The following is a 22,744-nucleotide window of genomic DNA, read 5'->3' as shown; positions in this document are numbered from 1 at the left end:
AATCTACACTACAACTCTCTCAACACTTTTGTCAAACAGGACAGTCTTCTAATCGCAAAAATATATTTCCTGGCATACACTAACAACTCGAAATATTATATGAACATGGTTGTGATGCTTGAAAAGATAATATGTATGTGCTTCTCACCTTATAATTTCTTTGTTCCATCACGCACTGCAGGTTTCGTGACCATCATAGCTTACGCAATATGGTTATGGCAGTAGATTTATGGGTTCCAGATTATATTTCTAGTGGGTGCATTGGTAAGAATTTATAAATTACTTTTTGCCAATTAAATGCTTTGACTGCTTTCCTTAACTAAAGGTGCTTGAATGACCAATTCTTGTTGCATTAAATTGTGTATTTTCAAATTTAAATATGCATAAAGGACTATATAATGAAATTGTCAAATTTATGCCAATAGCCATACCTGAATGAAGCTAATCTTTTTGCATCCAAGGTCTCATATATATGCTGCATGTTAGACTTCTATTAGGCTGAAGTACACCTGTTTAAGCCACATTTCTAAAAACTTCTTTAAAAACAATATTATCGGTCTCTGCACAGTTATCCTCATCATGACATAAAAGTATCTTAAGACCTCCCCTGTGTGTCACCCTAGATGCTGCAACATATAGCTGACTGTGGGTGAAAATAGGTTTTTTCAGAATTAATCCAACATTTGCTAATGATTGCCCTTGGCTCTTGTTTATAGTCATCGCGTATGATACCATTATAGGAAATTGTCTTCGTTGGAACTTAAATGGTATTCGATGATCGGAAGGACTTAGAGTCATCCTAGGAATAAATACTTTCTGACCTTTGTTCTTTCCGGCATTACCACGTGCTTCTATAATGTGTTTTCCATGCTTGGTGACAACCAAACGTGTTCCATTGCACAATCCTGCTGAGTGGTCAATGTTCCTTAAAAGCATGATAGGAGTTCCAACCTTTAATGTCAGCTCATGATTGGGCACTCCTGAGCATCTAATTGTATTCAGGAATTCAGGTGTGTGAATGGACGCCAATAAGTCGTTGTTAGACTCGGTTGGGCATGCCTTGTCTGAGCTATAGTATGTCTGTGCTTCAGTAGGGTTTAAGCTCATCATGAATTGGTTTATCTCATCAACTATTTGCAATGTTAATGCAAGTATTGCTCGGTCTTCAATGTGTTCATCAGTAATGGTGCCATCAAACAGTTTTGGATAAGTAACCTTGCAAATTGCCTCAATTGGATCATCCCAATCTTTAACCAGTATGTCATCTGGGATTAGAATCTTCTGACATTGTTCTGTTGGAGTTCCGTGACTACCATCACCAATACCAAGAATCCAATCGGCAAATTCTTTTAACTCAGACGACCTTGTGTTGGAATCACCCGATCTCAATCTCATATTCTTTGTCAATTTCAAGAGCTTGCAATCATTCCAGATGTAAGATGAGTTTATAGTGGCATTAACAATCTCTTGCCGAGTCCCTTTAGGGATCACCAGCAATATCTGTCAAAAATCACCCCCAAAAACAACTGTCTTCCCACCGAATGGCTGGTGAAGACTGTTTGGATTCTTGAATCTTAAGATGTCACGCATTGTCCTATCAAGAGCTTCAATACAGAATCTATTTACCATAGGAGCCTCATCCCAAATGATAAGCTTTGTCTTTATCAACAGCTCGGCTAATGCACTTCCTTGTCTTATATTGCATGTTGAGAATTCATCTAGATTGAGTGGGATTGAAAAACGTGAATGTGTTGTCCTACCCCCAGGTAATAAAAGAGATGCAATACCACTCGATGCAACAGTAAGAACAACTTGTGATTTAGATCTCAATGCAGCTGCTAAAGTCTTCCAAACAAATGTTTTGCCAGTCCCACCATACCCATACAAAAAGAATACTCCACCCTTCCCATTTTCGGCAGCATCCATGACTATCTTATAAACAAAATATTGCTCGTCGGTTAGTTGTTGCAAATAGGTGGTATGGTCTAGAGCTAGCTGTCTTTTATCATAGCGGAGCTCATCGGAAATTAACCTATCATTCCATCAGCATGTATTTGACTATATAAAATATTTCAATTCGAATATGTGTTTTGCAAAAATCTGCTATCAGAAATTATACTCTATTTACTAACTATTGCAAATGAAGAAGAAAAAATATTTAGACTAAACTAACTATTTGAAGGGTAATGTTATTATCATTAATGGATTGTTCATAAATTATGAGATGACCGTGTAAATTTGTTATAATAGAAGTTATATTGACAAATTTACTTATGAAGTTAATGTATATGTATTTTATATAATTAGTTTTGAAAACCATGATAATAAGTCCTTCATTAGAAAAAAATAATATTAGAGATTTGCAATTTATATTTATATATTTATTATATAATCCAAATAAGTAACTACTTTTGTATCTTCATTTGTAGAATGATATTTTTAGAAAAAGATAAAATTAATTAAATATTATTTAAATAGAATTTTGTAGTTATGTATTTTAACCTGTTCATTCCATCAGCATATAGTTGACTATTCAGTTGGCTTATATCTGGGACTGGCATCGGAGAGAAATCGTGCAGACTCTTATTATATGAGTTAAGTGTTTTCTCAATTTCTATCAACGTCAACTCCTTCAGTTCATCATCGGAAAGGAATAAATCTGTCAATAGAAAGACCAAATTTGTATGAATGAGTCTTGAAGAACAACTTCAGTTACGTAACCGAAAAAAAAAATATGAACAAATAATATTCTATTTTATCCTATTTGCTTAGATAAAGCCAACTTATTGAATACACTAGTAAATATCCCTCTTATAAGATAAGATTGCATGTCCATTATGGAATCTTGGTTCTATTCATTGAACTGCTAATTATATCCTATAATACACCTAAGTTCAATTATGATTAGCATTGCTACTAAAAACTTCTCGTTTTTTAAATCTTTTATTATACACAATATTCTTACATAGACTAACAAAATTTCTCGAAAAATCCTACAAACACATATGGCATTGTTAACGATGAATTTCGATTTAACATAAATATCAATATATTACTGATATTGACATTCCATTTAGTTGAAAAATACAAAACCTTATACTGCGACAATAAATTACCTGGATTATCAAGAAGCCTCCTCTACCTATGAAGTATGTCATCAGATAATAGATGCCATGTCTTCTGCCATACGTGTTCTGGTGTATCCATTGAATTTGAAAACAACAGCGTGGCAAACAGCTTCCTCAAGTATGTACCCGATCTCCAGTGGCTTGCTTCCACTATTGCATCTATATATTCTTTGTCATCATCTAAGAGGCCATGTGCGTAACATGCATCTTTAAAAGTAGGATATAAAACACCATCTATAGTACGAATGTCCTCATAAGAAGTTGGGCCTCTTACAAAATTGAGCAATAGCCGCATGTAATAACTTTCACCAGATCCTTGAGGTACATAGAAAATCCTACCGATAACAGAGTGTGATTTTCTAGGCAACCAAACCCTCTCATGTGGCTTCCATACGAATTTAGTTGGAAGTTCAGCATATGTCAGTGCCCTTGCTTCTGCATAATCCTTGTTTGCTTGAAACCATCCTAAAAACATAGATTCCTTTACTGATGCTTTTCTAACAACATCCTCCAGATTTTCGTGGTCTTTGAATATAACATTCTGTTCATCGGATAAGTGAAAACCCAATCTCACAACAGATGGATCTCTGTAATGGATGTTAAAACCAAAAATCCTCCATGCTGCTTCACATGGTGATATGTATCTACAATCGTAATACATACTCACCTCATCGTATTCATCTAACTCAGCATCCGCTGTGACACTTCTATAGAAGGAAGCAGTTACACGATCATGACCTTTGTTCACATATTTAAACAAATACTTTATTGATCTTGATTGATTGCACCACTCCACATTTATATGTGCACCATATCTCATAAGTAGTTGTAATACCCGGTCTAACCGAAATTAATTAAATAATGAGTAAGTAGGAGCGAATATGGTTGGAAGATTTGGCAATTGGAATTTGATGATTTCAGTATGATATTTGGATTCAGTGAATTTTTCCGAGTCGGAAGACAGAGTTTTCTGCGTAAAAGTGCGCAGTAAAATTTTGACCGGCAGTACCAGCTGAGACCTGTCTGGTACTGCAGCTGAGAAAGTTGATTATGAGTAAATAAGATTACGAAATGAGGAATTATAATTAGGGGAGGTAGAAATATTTGAAGTGCGATTTAGAGCGCTAATCTTAAAAGTTTTGGTCCAAAATTGGGCCAACGGACAAAAATAAGTGAACTGGGCCTAAGTGGGCCCAAGACCCAACATATATAAACATTAGTTATGAGTATTTCAGCTCATTTTTCCCTAAAGAAGGGGTGTTGGGCGCTGAAATTGGGAGAGAGAAGAGAAGAGAGAAAACCTAACTCTCTTTGATCTTCAAATCACCATAACTTGAGCTACGGAGCTCCGATTGACGAGCCGTTTGCGGCCACGCGTCGCTCTTCTCATCCTCTACAATTCTATCTAAGTTTTGTGGTGAGTAATCCACTGTCCTCTTCCCAGTTTTCATTTTTCTCTTCAAATTCGAATTTGGTTTGGGTTTTGAGGAAATCTTGTGATTTTGATTGTTTAGGAGTGCTCTAGTATGAGCCATGGGTGATATTCATCACAAACTTCAGTGGGTTAAGGTAAGAAACCCTCCAACCCTTGTGATTTGTCATTTTTATGAGCCCTAGGTTGATGTGTGTATGTAATATTGGTTATGTTAGTGCATTTGATGGTTTTGGTGCACAATTGGGAGATTGGTGTTGCTTGAGGAGCTTTGGTGAGGCTTGGGGCTAAGGTTGGTGGAGACTTCCAAAGAAGAGGCTCAATTGATTTGGCTACAAGAGGTACGGTTTAAGTTTTATTTAAGTACCGTGTGGTGTGATGAGAATTCCTAGGCTAGATGCCCCTAGGATTAAGTTTGGATTGTGTAGATGGTTGATGCTAATATGCATAGTTGGTATGTAATGTGAATTGATGATTGGGTTGAGAATTGTGTGGCCTTGTATGCTTGGTGTATTGGAAATTTGATGTATTGGGTAATGAGTATTAATTTGTGGTTTATGCATTTAAATTGTGAAATTGGGCCGGAGGCCGTATATTTTGGGCCGGAGGCCGGAAAGAGGTAAGGGAGGTAAGTTGATGTGTGCATTGTATGATGACACAAGTGATTGGATGAATTTCATATAATGATTATATGAATGATTGGGTTGGTTATTGAATAATGAGGTTTGAGGAGTTGAAGTGTGAAATTTGGTAATTTTGGGTGAAATTGTATAGATGAAGTATGTTTGATTTTGGTTGATATATATCATGTGGTCATATATGTGAGTATGATTATTGATGCCTTGATGGTATGATAATGCATGAGAGATATGTATGTCGTGATATATGTTTGTGGAATGATTAAGGTTGATTTGGGGGTGAAACCACGTGATAGTGAGTATGATATTGGTTATGTATAATGATGGTTGATTGGAAATAGTATTGTTGGAAATTGGAATGAGGAAGGATGTATGACATGTTGATATGTTTGTAATTTAGCCATTTGTTTGAAATGGGTAAAAATGGTTATATGGCGGTTTTGTGAATCGTGGTAAAGTGTTAATGTATGAGTTGAGGAGGCTTGATGTTGATTTTGGTATATTTTGATTGGTTTCAAAAAGGGTTGAAATTGGCATGTTTTGGTTGATTTTGAAAAGAGTTGAAAATGGCTTGTTTGAAAATGGCACTTTGTGGTTTTATATGAAAAACATGGTTTTTTGGGTATACTTTGACGGGACATAACTTGGACTACGGATCTCTGCTTTGTACCAAATCTGTTTAGAAATGAAATTGGATCCGGGATGTCCTTGCCGTTCGAAGAACGGGTGAAAAACGATTTAAAATGAAGAAGTTATGTCCGTCAGAAGATTGGGGGTTGAATCTGTGAATTCTGCAGCTTTTAACTTAGAAAATTTTTAGCAGAATGACCCTCCACGCGTAGGCGCACTTGGCGCGTACGCGTCGTTCTTCAAAAAGGCACCATCCACGCGTGCGCGTGGTGTGTGCGTGCGCGTCGATGCGCTGCACCCAATGTCCAGCCATTTTCCTGAGAGTTGTGCCAGAGTTGTGCCAGTTTTGTGCCTGGGGCGCAAATGCACCCACGCGTACGCGTGGCTGACGCTTACGCGTCGTCTGGCTGTGTTTCGATCCGCGCGTTCGCGTGTATGACGCATACGCGTCGAGAAGCTTTGTGGGCATCCACGCGTGCGCGTGGAGTACGCGTACGCGTGGCCCTGTTTTCATGCCAAAGTTGATATTTGAGTTTTAAAAGCCAAATCTCATACTTCTAAGCCTCCGATCTCACCCCTTATGTATTAAATCATTATGATATGCCTAGCAATGAGAAAGGAGCTAGGGGATGTGGTAACTTGCGAGTGAAGCAAGGGAAAAAGTTATGATCAATGATGATCAACGATGATTATATGAGATATGGAGGATGACGGTGGGAGTACCGTGTATGCCATGAGCCGAAGGGCTGTATTTATTGATAAATGGCTGGTTCTTGATTGAACCATGAGCCGGATGGCTGAGTTATTGCCGGGTCACGGCAAAGCCATTATTGATTATGGCTGAGAATAATTGCATATATGATTAATGAATGAATGTGTTAAATGGATAATAATGGAAGATGTTGAAATGTGATGTGTAACCCCGGGTAGTAGGCAGTGGCGTTGTCCACTTGCTCCGGGTGTGAGACGGAAAAGGATGTTTATGATAAATGAGTTTAATCATGTAGTTTTGAATGAATGTATTTGTGATACCTGGGTAGTAGTAAGGGTTGTGGTTCGTCCCACTTGCTCCAGGTTAATGTTTGAGATTTGATAACAATGAGGATTGATAATATGAATTGAGATTGAATGAATATATGCTTAAGATACCTGGGCAGTAGCAAGGGTTGTGGTTCGTCCCGCTTGCTCCGGGTCAATGCTTTTGAGATAGCAAGGGTTGTGGTTCATCCCGCTTGCTCCGGGTCAATGCTTTTGAGATACCTGGGCAGTAGCAAGGGTTGTGGCTCGTCCCGCTTGCTCCGGGTCAATGCTTTTGAGATACCTGGGCAGTAGCAAGGGTTGTGGTTCGTCCCGCTTGCTCCGGGTTAATGCTTAAGATACCTGGGCAGTAGCAAGGGTTGTGGTTCGTCCCACTTGCTCCAGGTCAGAGATTGTGACGCCTGGGTAGTAGCCGCAGTAGTGGGTGTTCCACTGGCTCCAGGTTGAGCTGTTAAACACCCGCCTGGGTAGTAGCCGCAGTAGTGGTTGTTCCACTGGCTCTGGGCTGAGCGGGTAGTAGCAAGGGGGTTGTAGCTCAAACCTACTTGCTCCGCAAGGGGTGTTTCTGTCTATGGTTAGCTACCAGGACGTGTCGGGTTGGCTATATAACCGACAGATGATATCATCAGCCATAGGGCAGGCATACATCATTTGCATATGTTTGAATTGTTTGGGTTTGCCTATTTGTTTTGGATTTCTATATCATATATGCTATGTTACCTGATTACATGCTACTTGTTCTACTTGTACCTTATTTGTGTATTACTTGTCTGTATTGCTTGTGTTTGTACAACTGAGAGATCCCTCATGATGGTGTTGGTGGATGTTGGGGGCTGTCCTTGATGAGATGAATTGATAATGCGATTGCATAATGATGATGATTTTTGAATGAGATCATTTGAGCCCCCTGGATAGACGCAGTGATGTGATTTCACTAGCTCCAGGCGAGGGTATGATGTATTGATATAAAGTTGCTGAGGCAGAACAACTGATGATGGTTTTGCTTATGATTTTGAGTCTGATTCGTGGAAGAATCAGCGAATTGGGAAACATGTGTAACATGAACTAGATTTAGTATCCCCTTACGACAGATGCCTATTTATGGATTAGTGAGAATCTAGGCTGGATACTTGGTGAAAAGGAGTTTAGGATGCTTAGTGAGTTTTTATTGCAGTGCATTGTATTTATTTGGCACTTTTACCGTACTGGGAACCCATGGGCCCGGGGTTCTCATTCCGTATATATCTCTTGTTTTTTAGATACAGGTTCAGGTGCTCAGAAGTGAGCAGCGGTTCGTCTGAGAGACGGCGAAGATATTTATTTTCTCTACTTGTATTTTGCTTAGAATCTCTCCACCTTTGTTTTGAAAGGATTATATTATGTGTTGAACTCTTTTGGAACTTGCCTATAGAGGCTCTTATGTTTCCTTTGGGAGAGATTAGGATGTACTGTTGTCAACTACTTTCATACTATACCCTAGCCGGCCTAAACTTCGCGGGTCGCGACTAGTGGCTATTACTTATGTTATATATATCTATCTGTTATCTATCTCTTAATCTCCTTTATGCCTTGTCCGTATATCGCTTTCGGCTTCACGTTCTATCTTTTCGTTGTTGAAACGTGAGTGATACGTCTTCGCGATTTTATTTCTACTCTTTTCAGGCTTCTCGATTAATACTCCTTTCGAAATTACCTATATTTATATATTAAAAATCCACCTGAGAGTCGTACCACCGTAATATCATTGACTTATGACTCGAGCATAAGGATTTGAATATTAGGGTGTTACAGTAGTAGTCTGTTGTGTGGAACCACATAACGGCTATCAAGGTCAACCCCATACTTGTTGATAGTTCTTCCATCTTCCCTACGCCTATATACTGGATACCCATCATCATCAATAGTTGTGCAATCGACAAAATGCTTAGGAAAATGACGTACACATTTTCCATTTTCCATACAAGGTGAATCTTTCCTCGCTAAACCACATGGACCATGCATCATGTGCTTTTCCACTGCTTCAAAGTATTCAGGGTCTAGTTCCTTATCCGGAATCTCAGCAGATATGATCTTGTCAATGTCTTCAGCTGTCGAAAACTTGTCATCCTTATGTAAGAACAATAGTATATGTGCATGTGGTAGTCTCCGTTTTTGAAATTCGATTGTGTATACAACTGTGTCAACAAAAAGACATAGATAAGCTGAATCTGAGATAATATTTAAACGCATGGACACTGGATTTTTAAACACAATATTTAAAATAATAATTAATCGAATGTAATTTAATTTCATCTCTAGACATACCTGCACAAACCCTGCCAAAAATTTTGTTTGCTCTAATATCTTTAATCATCAAATCCAGCTTTGCCTTGAATGTCCTGCATATTATATCAGGTCTATCTTCTGCATTTAATTTCCTGTTCTTAAGAAAGTCTTCTACCTCGGGCCACTTAGGATTGCATGTGAATGTAATGAATAGGTCTGGATAACCGACAACCTTACATATTGCCATTGCATCCTGGTAATTCTGAATCTTATATCTTGGGCCACCTGTGAATGATGATGGTAATATAATACGTTTCCCACGCGATGACGGTGTTGTTTCCCCGGACAAAACTGCTTCCTTTATACCCTTGTACATCTCACACCTGAGTTTTTCCTAATCAACTCGTATATAATTTAAGCGAGATGATTCGATCATGGAGAACCCATCAACCAAGAATTGCTGGAATAGTCGTCTAGAATATAACAAAGGAGATCCATCAGCTAACCTTTTTTGTATCCTGAATGCAAAGAATTCTCTTAATGAAACCTCTTGTCGCCCTTTGCTACCACTTTGACTACCCTTGTTGAAAGGTATGTCTTCCTTGTAACCATCCTCTCCAAATGGACATAACAATGGGTATTGTAATCCCAAATAAGCAGGATTGAGTTGATTAATCCTTTGTAACCTTCCACTTTGTGTCTCTACCACAATGTCCCTATCAGTTTTATCTATGTCAAAGTCACCCACAATCAATGCAGCTACCTCATCCGTGTTGGGCAGGTTGTATCGCCTACCATCCTTCCCCCTTTTACCCAAAAGCCTGAGCTTTATTGTATTATTAGGCTCTCTTGCAAGTGAGTCTCTAACCATGCAAAATGCCTTCACCAGTACATTGTTATCATCAAGCATCTGTTTCAATTCTCTAACAATATCTTCATGTATCTCTTTGTGATGTTCACCCCTATTTACAACAACAGAATTTGTATAACCAGTTTTTAATGGGATCATTGTTATTGAAAAACTCCCAACTGTTACTTTAAATCCTAAATCTATTACATACATAAATAACCTTAAAACTTACCGAATAGCTGCCATGCGATTTTCAATCTCATTCTGAGTATCAAATACATACAGTTGAGAAAATTTTGCAATGTTCCCCTCTGGAGGGATCAGACTACCCATTAGATGATAATTCTCTCCACAAAGGATAAATGTTGGTGGCCCTCTTGCTTGACTAATGCCACGATCTATCTTTGCACCCATTGATGTGAACTGAAACATGCTATTATAAGCTCTGATGTTATCCCGAAAATGCTTGCTCTTAGGGGTATTGTTGAACAACAAATCATACAACACTCTTGGGGCTTGTTGTAATTGTGGAAGTTGAACCTTTCCTCCTTTACAGCATAATGTGAATTTCGGATCTGTTGTGTTGTAACTTTTGTTTGACCTCTCAGCATACCAATAAAGAGCATTGCAATATTCACATTCATACATTGCATATCCGATATTGACATACTCTGCATATTGATCAACAAAATAAAAAATAGGATTGAGATATTTTTTTCTACCTAAAAGTTTCATTTAATATGACTCTATATCGAATTCAATTAAGTAAGCTCATACCCTTATTTGACCGTTCAGTAGATTTAATGTGTGTGTTAGATCTGTATGACGCCTTATTGCCTGTTGTGAAGTTAACTCTTGATAATCAACGGTGCAAAAAGTAACCTAATTAGTTGTAAATTGATTGACTTAAAACTAAGAAACTGAATGGTAAGAACCTAATGTTCGAATAGTGGAAATAAAAAATTATGCAGTTTGTTTAGCAGATCTGTTAGAGTTATAAAACCGTAACTCCCAATAATGCTCCCCTCAACCAACTCATAGCATACCACTATTTTGCTTGCAATAGTCTCTGTCGGCTTCAATAGGTCTTTATCTTGGAGTCCTTACCGAGCCTAACATACAAAGTACCCAACGTGAGTTTTTAATAAATTCATATATTTTGATTTGATTCTGTAATTAAGAACCCCACTTTAAGTAGTAATCCCTAAGAATAAAAATTATTTAAACTCTCTTATAATTTTTTTTGTAGCCCATGTTGCTCCACCTTTGGCAACCACTTTATTTTTTTTCCACCCATTGTACAATTAGTGGTAAACAATAAAGTAGGCCAAACTTTTCTTAAACAATTTTTTTACTTCCTAACTTAACTCAGTTGTCAGATATCTTAGCTGAATAATCTTAAATTCTTAATATAATGGACGCGAGGGTGAATATAAATTCTTAATAATGCCTTAAACTAAAAATACTACACTACATACAAAGAGTTTAGCACACCTTGCATGTGTTTGGAGATATCAGGACTCCTTTTTGCATCCATTAGTTGCCTTCTATACCTTCTAGCATATGTTGTTTGATCTATTCCAACGGTAATTGATAAGTACACATACACCATACTTAAATTAAAAGAAACCATCTTTACATTTGAATTTAGGAAGAATCATCAAGTGCAATATAATACAAGTATCAAGTTGAATATGGTTGTTGTCATAGTATTAGCAACTACATTAATCGCTTGAAGTAGATCAAAATTGTAGATTTATTTCATCAATAATTAAGAGATACAAAATAAATAAATAAACGTACTTAAATAGCCAAAAAAAGGAAGTAATAAGTTTCTATAAGTCTCAAATTTTAAGTCATTGCACTAAATTTTATTTTTAATTGAGTCCCTATACTTTTTTTTCCTTTTATTTGGGTCCTGCACCAATTTTTTTTCTTAATCTAGTCCCTATATAATTAAACTAATTACTATTAAAAGGGACCTAATTGAAAAAAAAATTTCGTGCAGAGACCCAATTAAAAGAAAATATAAGGACCTAATTGAAAATTTTGCGAAGCTATAGGACCAACAGAGTAATTAAACCTATTTTTAATTTAAAATATTGGTATAAAATAAAAAGAAATTCTTTATTTTTAATTAAAAAAGAATATATTATTACTTATTTAAAAAAAATATTGAATATGACATATTTCATATTTTGATGATCTAATTACATTGACTGAGTTTTATCTATTAAAATTAATGAGTTGATTTTATAGTTATATTATTGAGAGGGGAGGAGAAAAAGAGTTTAGGTTTTATCACAAAATCACTAACTAATATATCCTACAAAACAACACTTGTTTTTTTATACTTTCTTATGAATAGTTTAAATTACTTCCCTAAGATTTACTTTTATTCTCTATTCAACAAATTTTAATAGTTTATACACCAAAAGATTAAAGTAGATAACTATGTATACACTATTTTCCCCAATTATGAAGCACGTTATATATAATTAATATTTTTTTCTTTCCGTTTGGGGTTATAATGGTTGGTAGGTTGATGCATTTTTAAATTTTTTGCTAAATAACTACTGACTAATGACTGTATACATAGGTTTTATCTATTACAATTTGACATTTTTCTAATGTAATGCTAAGAAAGCAAGATAATAACATTATTTTATTCTACTTTAATATTTATATGTGTATTATGTATAACTTTGAATATTATATAATGGTTATAGCTAAAATTATCTAATTAGTGAAGTAAGAATTTTGAAAGTAAAAATAAAAAGGTTTAATATAAACTAAAATAAGTTTAAACTACTGCAAACTAATAATATATTTCCTATCAAATATTTTTTCAATAAAAAATTAAATATTCTAGAGTATTAGCAACTCCATTAATTGCTTCACCTGTGAATTAATTAGTGATATGGATATGTCTCATTGTGAATCCTAAGTGCAGGGATCATGATGCAATTTTTTTTCAATCACTGTACATATAACATATAACTGAGATCTTTCAATTAATTATATAAAAATTCAAAAAGATTGTGATACCTTCCATCGAAGTCACTTGCATGGTTTGTGTGGTGAATGTGCTTGCAGACTTAGTTCCTGCGAGCAAAAAATTAGGGCCATGTAAAAGTTTAGACAGTTTCACTTCACCCGTATAGTAGACAACATGATCTAAAGTATTGTATGAACATGGCTTTGTGGTAGTTGTTTTATTATTCGTGATTGTTACCTTCTTGGGTGCGTGAGACTATGGTTTGCTTTCTTTTAGCTAATATGAATGCTCTCTCAATCCTCGCGTGATGTGCTGCCCCTGTAGAGATCATTTTGTATTTAATATCAAAATATATGTCTAGCTATTTACCTCAATCTACATTAGCTTTGTTTTTGCTCGTTTACCTTTTGATGGTGAACTTAGTGGCCATTGGCTTACTGATGAATTCGGTATAGAAACATTTTTCTTAATCTGGTTTTCACTTCTTCCATCACATTGACCTTGATCTATATTACATCCATCAACTACAAACTCCATTAGATTTTCCTTGTCCTCTATATTGAAAGTTGTTTATATAACTCCTAAAGTGTTTACCTTAGCTTCAACAACCAAACATGTGCACTTATTAAAGGGAAACAAAAACTACTTCTTGGATTTATGTATGCCTAGGTTCTTTTGCTGATATTTTCATCATATTGTGTGGATCCATAATCACTCGAGTGTATCAATTCATGTTTAATTTTGGTTTTAAACATGATGGTACATGTCCACAACTATAAGAATAAGTTGAGTGATTATTAATTAGATCACATGATAACACCTTATTTAATTACTCATATAATCATAAGATACTAATGACTTTGTAAATCTAATAAGTCTTAGTTTCTAAAAATTGGTTTTTTGAAATTCTATACCGTATTTTTTTATATATATATAAAATTTCATCATGTATTGACTATACAATTTTACTATTTTTTATAGCATCAACAATCATTCAGCATGCAATCTATCACATCATTGTATCTTTGTTCTTTTAAAACTTAGCTTCACCTTCTAAATTTTTATCATTATTTCTTTACATTACAATATTGCTCCAAGCTAAGATTAAAAAAAATACCATTATATTTAATGATGAGAAGTTTCATTTTCTTAAACCAATTGTTTACCAGTGTATGAGTATTTACTTTATATTTGTGCTTTTCTAAATAGCATAACAACTCACCTCATTATATACCTAATTTTTGTGTATTTTTTAAAATTTCACCATGTGATATAATCACTTGTATTCTCCACTAATTTTACTATGTGCTAACTAACCTCTCCTATAATCGAAGTTATCTTACTATTCAATTCAATATAGCAATAAGCTCCTACTTGGAAAGAAGGCTATTTCTTTGGATATTGTACTATAGAGTATGGTATGTTTACCTTGTTGGGAATGGATGTCCACACACTTCCTTTTCTTAGCTATCTTGGTTGCTCTTTCCATCCTAGCATGCTTTGAGTCATCTAATATCAAAATAACACTTCATAGTCTAACATACATAATCACATAACTCTTCTGGTTCAAAGTCTTTGTTTATGATAATTACCTCTTGATAAAGTCACCTGTGATAGCACATTAAACCCCAAGAACGGCGAGTCCTCTGTTGTCTGAATGCTGGATTTTTCATTTACGTCTATAGTTTCTGCAACATTAGTTGTTCTAAAACCAATGCTGAAGCTGTTATAAAAAATTCTACGTGGTTGCTCTTCAGCAATTCTTTGAATAGCTAGTACCGATCCTGTATTTTTTGTAATAAATGGCTATAATTAGACCTATATTACCCAAAAACCATCAACCCCAACAACTTGCTAATATAAAAAATGTTGTTGAAAACTTCTATGATGAAAAGATTTATTTGGTTGATATAAGTTATTTCTACACTTATATGAATTTACAGGTTCTTACCTAAGCTTGGAATGTCACTTGCTTTTTTCTGTTGAGTTGTTTCATTAGCTAAAAAACTACAACCTGTTCTGTTCGTGAAGCTTAACCATTCATTGCTACATAGTTCATTCACCTTCCTCTTATTGTTGAAGCTACAACACCTTTCATCAGCTGCGTAATTAATAAGTGGAAGTTAAGAGTGGATAGTATAAACCGTTTTGACAACGTGAAGATCCCTTTTCATTCCAATTGTAAACCAAAGCCATAAAATCTTTGTCCTTTTATTGTAATTACCCCGTACATCTACAGAAGACTCGCTAAGGGAGCAATCAAAATAAGTGTGAAAACTGAATAGCAAGCTATCTGGTTTCAATAAGTTGTTTGTAAATTTACCTGAAATATTACTTCTTGTATTGGAATGGACCTCTGAAAGTGGGGACCTTAGTGAGTTCGAAATTGGAGCCTTTTCTTTTGAGGACAGGACATGGTTCTCCTTCTCGTCCAGCTTTGTTGCACCATCCATCCTATCAACATTGAAAAGTTATAACTAAATTATCTTCTGCTGTATTTTAAGTTTCTCCAAACTATGAAGTTACCTTTCGATGCCTGAATAGAGCTTTCTATGGCTCATAATTCTGGTGATGGTGAGATTAAGGGAAAAGCAATGCAGACGAGAACAGAAGAGATTTGGCTGAAATTATCATGAGATCTCCTCGCTTATGACTTTCCTTATGTCTTGTAGCCAAGATCCAGTATTTGTTGCGGGTTCCTCTTTGTCTTTCTTCTTTTCGAGTTCAACTCGGTTGAATTTTCTGGAAGCAAAGAGACTGTATCAATTTAGAAGTTGAGCATTTTGGTGTAGCTAAATTTCAGCTCAAAATTCAAAAGTCTTTTGGTGTAGCTGAATTTCAGCTTCATGTGCAAAACGCTTCATCAATCCCGTAAAACCTGGATTCTTGTTCTTTAAATTTTTTTTGGAGCTTTATAAAATAGTCATATGTTACGGGGTTTTCTGTAAAATTTCCTTGGTTTCTTACATAAACAGGCTGGAATATTTAAACTTTTGTAGCTGCCATTTGTTTTTTATTCTTATATATGAATAGAAATTTCCTAATTTATATGGATGGATTTTGGTTCAAATTCCAACTCTTTCTATGTTTGCATTCAATGCAAACAAATGGTCCAATTGGATTAGGTCGTTGGTAGGTAACTAACGTGTTTCCTTGAACTGGATATCCAATTTCATATATTTTCAAATGGTGTTTAGTTGAAGATGTAACTATTTCAAGCTTAATTTTTGTACCAATCCCTTTGAATTTAGCAATTAGAGTCTTAGGTAGAACAGTTCAAAGCTTCTTTTAATTTTAGTTAGCCTCAATTAATTTCCAGGAATCTCAACTATGGATTTAATGTTTTCATTGTGGTAATTAATTGTCTTTGTATCAACTATGTGTACTACCTATAAGAGCCAACTCTAAAAGGACTGAAAAGATGAGAATTTTGATTGATTCAATAGTGTTGTGATTTATTTTAGGCTTAGTTAACCATTTCTGCCGTGAAATAGATATAAAGCCTGGCATGCATTAGTAAATAGCTTTTCTACTTCACGTTTGAAGTTGATTATTTTATTTTTTGGTAATTGATTTTTGTGACAATTGTAGAATAGCAAACAATGAATAAGGGTTTGTCCCTCGTTTATTCATGCCTACCTTTTTAGTGTGGTTGACATTTATACCTAGACTTGTCTAGGATTTGTTAGAATAATTCTTGTTCACATATCCTGTTTGTGTATCACCTACTTGGTTATGTATCCTAATTGCAATTATATTACTCTGGTAAAGGGGTATCGGGTTCATGCTCATTGATTCTATTCCACTATGTGTCAAAAATTCTGTAGCACTTTATTATGCATGGAATACGTATATATACTATTCATGATATCACTGAAAACATTTATATATGCACAAAACCTGTTAAATACTGAAATTTTAAAAATATCCATACTACAACTATCTCAACACTTTTGCCAAACAGGACAGTCTTCGAATCACAAAAATATATGTCCTGGCATACAAAAACAACTCGAAATATTATATGAACATGGTTGTGATGCTTGATAAGATAATGTGTATGTGCTTCTCACCTGTAAATTTCTTCGTTCCATCACACACTGCAGGTTTTGTGACCGTCATAGCTTATGCAATATGGTTAACACAATAGATTTATGGGTTCCAGATTATATTGCTAGTGGGTGCATTGGTAAGAATTTTAAAATTACTTTATGCCAATTATCTTCTTTTAATGATTTCTTTAACTAAAGCCAGGTTAAACCCTATTCTTGTTGCATTAAATTGTGTATTTTCTAATTTAAATATTTTTAAAGGACTATATAATAAAATTATCAAATTTCCCCTTAAAAATAGTAATTATGGAGAACAACAAATAAATTTGCATTATATAAATGTGATATTCATAATTTATTCAATTCCTAATAGGGTTTAACCTACTACTTCTATTTCACAAGGATGGGGCTTACCTTACAATATTTCATAATATAAAGATAAATAACTTGTTTACATAGTTAGACGCTAACAACATGAACTACTTTCATTCGAAAAGGATGGGACTTACCTTAAAATATTCATGGTATCAAAAGAAACATAAACTCCTAACAGACTTAGATACTAAGTACATAAACTAAATCTGGGAACCATCAACAACTGTGAAATCCTATAGCATACATTTCTATTTTAGGGATTAAGTGATAATTTTAGCTATAAACTAAACCATGAAGAGTCCTTCAGAGTGCAATGTGATTGTTTTCACATTCACATGCTCCTGCCAAGTGCGGTGCACCAAATTCTCCCTTCTTCCTTCCATATACTTGAGTCTTGAAATTAAAACATCCGTACCTTCGGTGTCATTAAAACCCTTATGACCACTTCTAGCCTCCATGACTGATATAATGTCCTTGCCAACGAATAATGTTGGAGTGTATGGAAGACCAAATCCGGACACCTTCAACATCTTCTCCCACTCCAGATCATGGTCCCAATTCCTCCTCAACTGCCAAACCATGACCTGTGTAAAACCCGGTTAATTAACGGCTAATTAACCCATAAATGAGAATTTATTCTAGAAAGCCTAAAATGTGATTTTTATGGCTAAATGTGATAGAGGAGACTGAGACGAGAATTTTGGTACCAATTTTATAGAATTCGGACCAAGATTGGACCGAACGGGCCAAACCGGGCCAACCGGACCCAAAGTGGGCCCTTGGCCCAACATAACTTAACCAAAACCCTAGTTTTCAGCACTCTCTCTCCTCATTTGTTACACACACAAGCTGAAATTAGAGAGAAAGGGAGGAAGAACACTCTCTCAAGTTCTCTCCCTTGGTTGATCTTCAAACCATCATAACTTTTGATCTAGAGCTCCGATTGCCGCCCCGTTTGCGGCCACGCGTTCACCGCGGAGAGCTCTATAAAACCCATATAATCAATCTTGAGGTAAGCCACGTGTTGCTGTTCGAAATCTCAGCCCTTATTTTCGAGTTTCATGGGTGAAATGTTGAGATTTTGGGTTCTTTGATGTTATAGGACCAAACTCTCTTGAAGGAGAAGGTTAATCTTGTCTCCTTGGACCTTGGGTGTGGTAAGATTCTCAACCCTAGTGTATTTTGTTGTTTTATGATGCTTGGGTTTTGAGATGTTGTGTATGGGTATGATGGTTGTGGCTTAGGTTGTGTATGTGTGGATATTGGAGCTTGATTGGTGATTTTGAAAAGCTTGGAAAGGGTTTGGTGGTGAAAAATCTGTTCTTGGAGGTATTGAGGCCTTGAGAGCTTGTGGATATTTGGTTTGGAAGTGCTCCGGTGGAGCTTGGGAAAATCGGCTAAGGTATGGTTTCGGTTTCCTGTATCTAATATGTAATGTGGTAGGAAATACTTAGGCTAGAGGCCCTAAGATAGGCATTGAATTGTTGATGTTGTTGAATGATTGAGATATATGATGTGGTCATATATGTGATGATGATTATTGATGCCTTGGTGGTATGATGTATGAGAAATATGCATGTTGTGATATATGCTTGATGATTGGTTATGGTTGAATTGTGGGTTGAACCATGTTGATGGTGAGTATGATGTTGATTGTGTACAATAATGATTTATTGGAATTGGTGTTGTTGAGAATTGGCATGAGGAATAGCATATGATATGTCAATGTGTTTGAGTTTGAGCCACTTGGGTGAAGTGGGATAAAATGATGAGATAGTGATTTTGGTAAATTGTGGTAATGTGTCAATGTGTGAGTTGAGGAGGCTTGATGTTGAATTTGATACATTTTGATTGATTCCAAAGAAAAGGGATGAAATTGGCATGTTTTGATTGATTTTGAAAGGAGTTGAAAATGGTTTGTTTTGAAAATGGCATATTATGGTTTTGTATGAAAATATGGTTTTTGGGCATACTTTGATGGGACATAACTTGGACTACGGATCTCCGTTTTGTACCAAATTTGTTTAGAAATGAAATTGGATCCGGGATGTCCATACCTTTTGAAGAATGGGTGAAAAACGATTTAAAATGAGGAAGTTATGTCCGTTGGAAGATTGGGGTGTAAATCTGTGAAATTCTGCAGCTTTTAACTTAGAAAATTTTTAGCAGAATGACTCCTTGCGCGTGGGCGCACCTGGCGCGTACGCGCCGATCTTCTGAGAAGTGCCATCCACGCGTACGCGTGATGTGCGCGGGCGCGCCGATTGTGCTGCACCCAATGCCCAGCCATTTTCCAGAGAGTTATGCCAGAACTGTGCCAGTGTTGTGCCTGGGGCACGAGAACACCCGCGCGTACGCGTGGTTGACGCGTGCGCGTCGATTGGCAAAGTTGTAATCCACACGTTAGCGTGCATGACGCTTGCGCGTCGATGAGTTTTTGAGGCCATCCACGCGTGCGCGTGGAGTGCGCGTACGCGTGGCCCTGTTTTCATCCCAAAGTTGATTTTTGAGTTTTAAAAGCCAAATCTCATACTTCTAAGCCTCCGATCTCACCATTTATGTCTTAAATCTTTATGGCATGCCTAGCTATTAAAAAGGGGCTAGTGAATGAAGTAACTTGCGAGTGAAGCAAGGGAAAAATGAATGATCAATGAGGATCAAGATGATTATGTGAGATGCGGAGGATGGTGGTGGAAGTGCTTGTTATGCCATGGGCCGAAAGGCTGTAATTGTTAATGAAATGGCTGGTTATGGATTTAACCGTGAGCCGGAATAGCTGTGTATGCTATGAATATTGGCTGGTTATGGATTTAACCGTGAGCCGGAATAGCTGTGTATGCTATGAATATTGGCTGGTTCTGGACTGAACCGTGAGCCGGATGGCTGATATGGATGTTGATCCATGGATGAGAATTCATGCATGTTGATGCTGAATTATTGATAATTGTGAATTGCACTTCCACTATCAGAGATACGAGTTTCCCTGGGTAGTAGCATTGGCTAGCCACCACGTGCTCCAGGTGGAGGCTCGAGACTCTGTTGACCCTATGTCGTAAGTGTGGCCGGGCACTGTGAAAGACCCGGATGAGCTCGCCCCCGAAATATTCACCAGTGAGGGTGATGGATATAGATCATGTTTATGATCAAGTTTATAACGAGTATAACTCGAGTTGGGGATGCGCGACAGAGGGACAGTCCAATGGTTAGCGACCAGGACTTGTCGGGTTGGCTCTATAACCGACAAGATGATATCATCAGCCACTAGGGACAGGCATTCATCATATGCATACTATGTGAATTGTTTGAGATTGCCTATTTGACTGCATATTACTTGCTAATTGTCTAAATGTCTTAACTGCTCCTATTTGTATATTCTTTGTCTGATATAACTGTGTTTGTTACATTATACTCATGCTGGTGGTTGGGAGGTGAGAAGGAATTGGAAAGGGAAGTATTAGCTAGACTGAAGAATCTTTAGTCAGATGCCCTTATATGGTTTAGCTTGTTTATAAGCTTTGATATTATCTGGAGGAAGTTCTAGGATTGCCTTTGGCTTTCCTCTATTATTATGTATTATATATGTGGAAGCTGTTACCATGCTGGGGACCTCTGGTTCTCACCCATGCGGATTTTGTGGTTTTCAGATGCAGGACGTGAGGTTTCCCGCTGAGGCATGCTGGAGACTTCTAGATTTGCGAAGATTCCTTGTTCTTGGGGACTATGTTTTGGTTTATATGTTTTGCTTAGATACTCTTATCTCCATTAAATAATACAAACTGTGATGACTCCTCTTATGGGAGATTTTGGAGAATAGGTTTTATGTATTTGTGTCCCTTTGGGTTTCCTTTGGGGTTTTCCTTATTTCATCATATGTATATACTGCTATGCTCGGACCGGTTATCTTCGCAGTCGGATCTTGAGTCTTGATATTCCTGTTTTTGACACTCCTTTGTATATATATAATCTCGCGTTGGTTATCCTTGTTCGTTACGTTATCGATCGGAGTGTTGCGCTTTCGAGTTGCGATTTTTTTGTTTACCCCTTTTTCTACAAAGGCTCCTAGTTATAATTAATGATTCATACTACTATACGTACTAAATTTTTATTTTTTAGAGGTCGTAATACCTTGCCATCTCTGAATTATGACTTAAGCATAAGGCTCTGTATGGTAGGGTGTTACATTATGGTATCAGAGCAGTTCGTTCCTGTAGAGCCTGAGGGATGGACTGACTATGCTTCTGTGCATTCTCTGTGTGTGTGTTATGTGATATTAGTATATCTGCTTGATATAATTGGCATAAACGTTCATGAGCATGCATTTGGGACTTTGAAGCACTAGACTTCCGATATTGAGACTGATCAACTTAATATCGATTGTTGGGTGTGTATAGGAACCAGATGGCGCCTCGTGGACGCGGTAGAGGTAGTGCGAGAGGTCGTACGAATGCTCGTGCACCGGAGAATAACCCTAATAACCCGGTGAACTTTATGGCTGCGTTGGAGAACATGGTTGCTGCTATGCAAGCCATTGCTGAGGCTCTTGGTCAACAGATGAACAACCATGGTAATGATGGAGGTGGAGTTCAGGGTCCGATGACCTTGGCAAACTTTTTGAAGGTTAATCCGCCTAAGTTCAAGGGAACTACTAGCCCGACTGAGGCTGATACATGGTTTCAGGCTATAGAGCGAGCATTACAAGCACAAGTGGTACCTGAAGGACAGTGTGTCGAGTTTGCCACTTATATGCTCACCGGTGAAGCGTCGCATTGGTGGCAAGGTATCCGACGTCTTCTGCAGCAGGGTGATGACTATATCACCTGGAATGTCTTTCAAGAAGAGTTCTATAAGAAGTACTTTCAGACTTCTGCTAGGACGGCTAAGGAACTTGAATTGTTACAACTGAAGCAGGGTACTATGTCCATATCAGAGTATACTGACAAGTTTGAGGAGCTGTTCAGGTTCTCTCGTATGTGCCAAGGGACTCCGGTGGAATATGAGGAATGGAAGTGTGTTAAGTATGAAGGAGGACTCCGGAGTGATATCTTCAGTTCAGTGGGACCAATGGAGATTAGGACTTTCTCCGAATTAGTGAACAAGTGTAGGGTTGCTGAGGAGTGTGTGAAAAGGGCAACCGCTGAGAAAGGGAGTCACAAAGGTTCATTCCCACAGAACCGAGGGAAGAGCTTTGCACCTAGAGGTCCATCTTTCAAGCGGGGAGGCTCTTTCAGGAGGCCCAACAACAACAACTCCCAAGGAAAGAAGTTTGGGAAGCAGCCTCAGAATGATCAAGCTTGTTCTAGGTGTGGGAGTCACCATCCGGGAGCACCATGCAAGGCCG

At 36.9% G+C, this 22,744-nt stretch overlaps 1 protein-coding gene and 1 pseudogene across 1 annotated transcript; both read right to left on the bottom strand.

Annotated features, from left to right (window-relative positions):
• Window positions 1-513: 513 nt before the first annotated feature.
• Window positions 514-10,629, bottom strand: LOC130949198 (uncharacterized; annotated as a pseudogene).
• Window positions 10,630-11,005: 376 nt separating this feature from the next.
• LOC130948468 (uncharacterized) lies at window positions 11,006-15,862 on the bottom strand. Its single transcript, XM_057877212.1, has 9 exons — window positions 15,506-15,862; window positions 15,303-15,433; window positions 14,931-15,080; window positions 14,572-14,763; window positions 14,408-14,488; window positions 13,217-13,297; window positions 13,030-13,086; window positions 11,476-11,556; window positions 11,006-11,093 (listed from the first exon to the last, which is right to left on the bottom strand). Exons 1-9 carry the CDS (start codon window positions 15,538-15,540, stop codon window positions 11,071-11,073), a joined length of 831 nt encoding a protein of 276 aa, XP_057733195.1. The 5' UTR covers window positions 15,541-15,862; the 3' UTR covers window positions 11,006-11,070.
• Window positions 15,863-22,744: the final 6,882 nt, after the last annotated feature.

This window comes from Arachis stenosperma, chromosome 9, assembly GCF_014773155.1.
Source record: "Arachis stenosperma cultivar V10309 chromosome 9, arast.V10309.gnm1.PFL2, whole genome shotgun sequence".
Lineage (NCBI taxonomy): Eukaryota > Viridiplantae > Streptophyta > Magnoliopsida > Fabales > Fabaceae > Arachis > Arachis stenosperma.
Note: the sequence above shows the minus strand (reverse complement) of the source record. Positions and strands in the feature narration are given on the sequence as shown.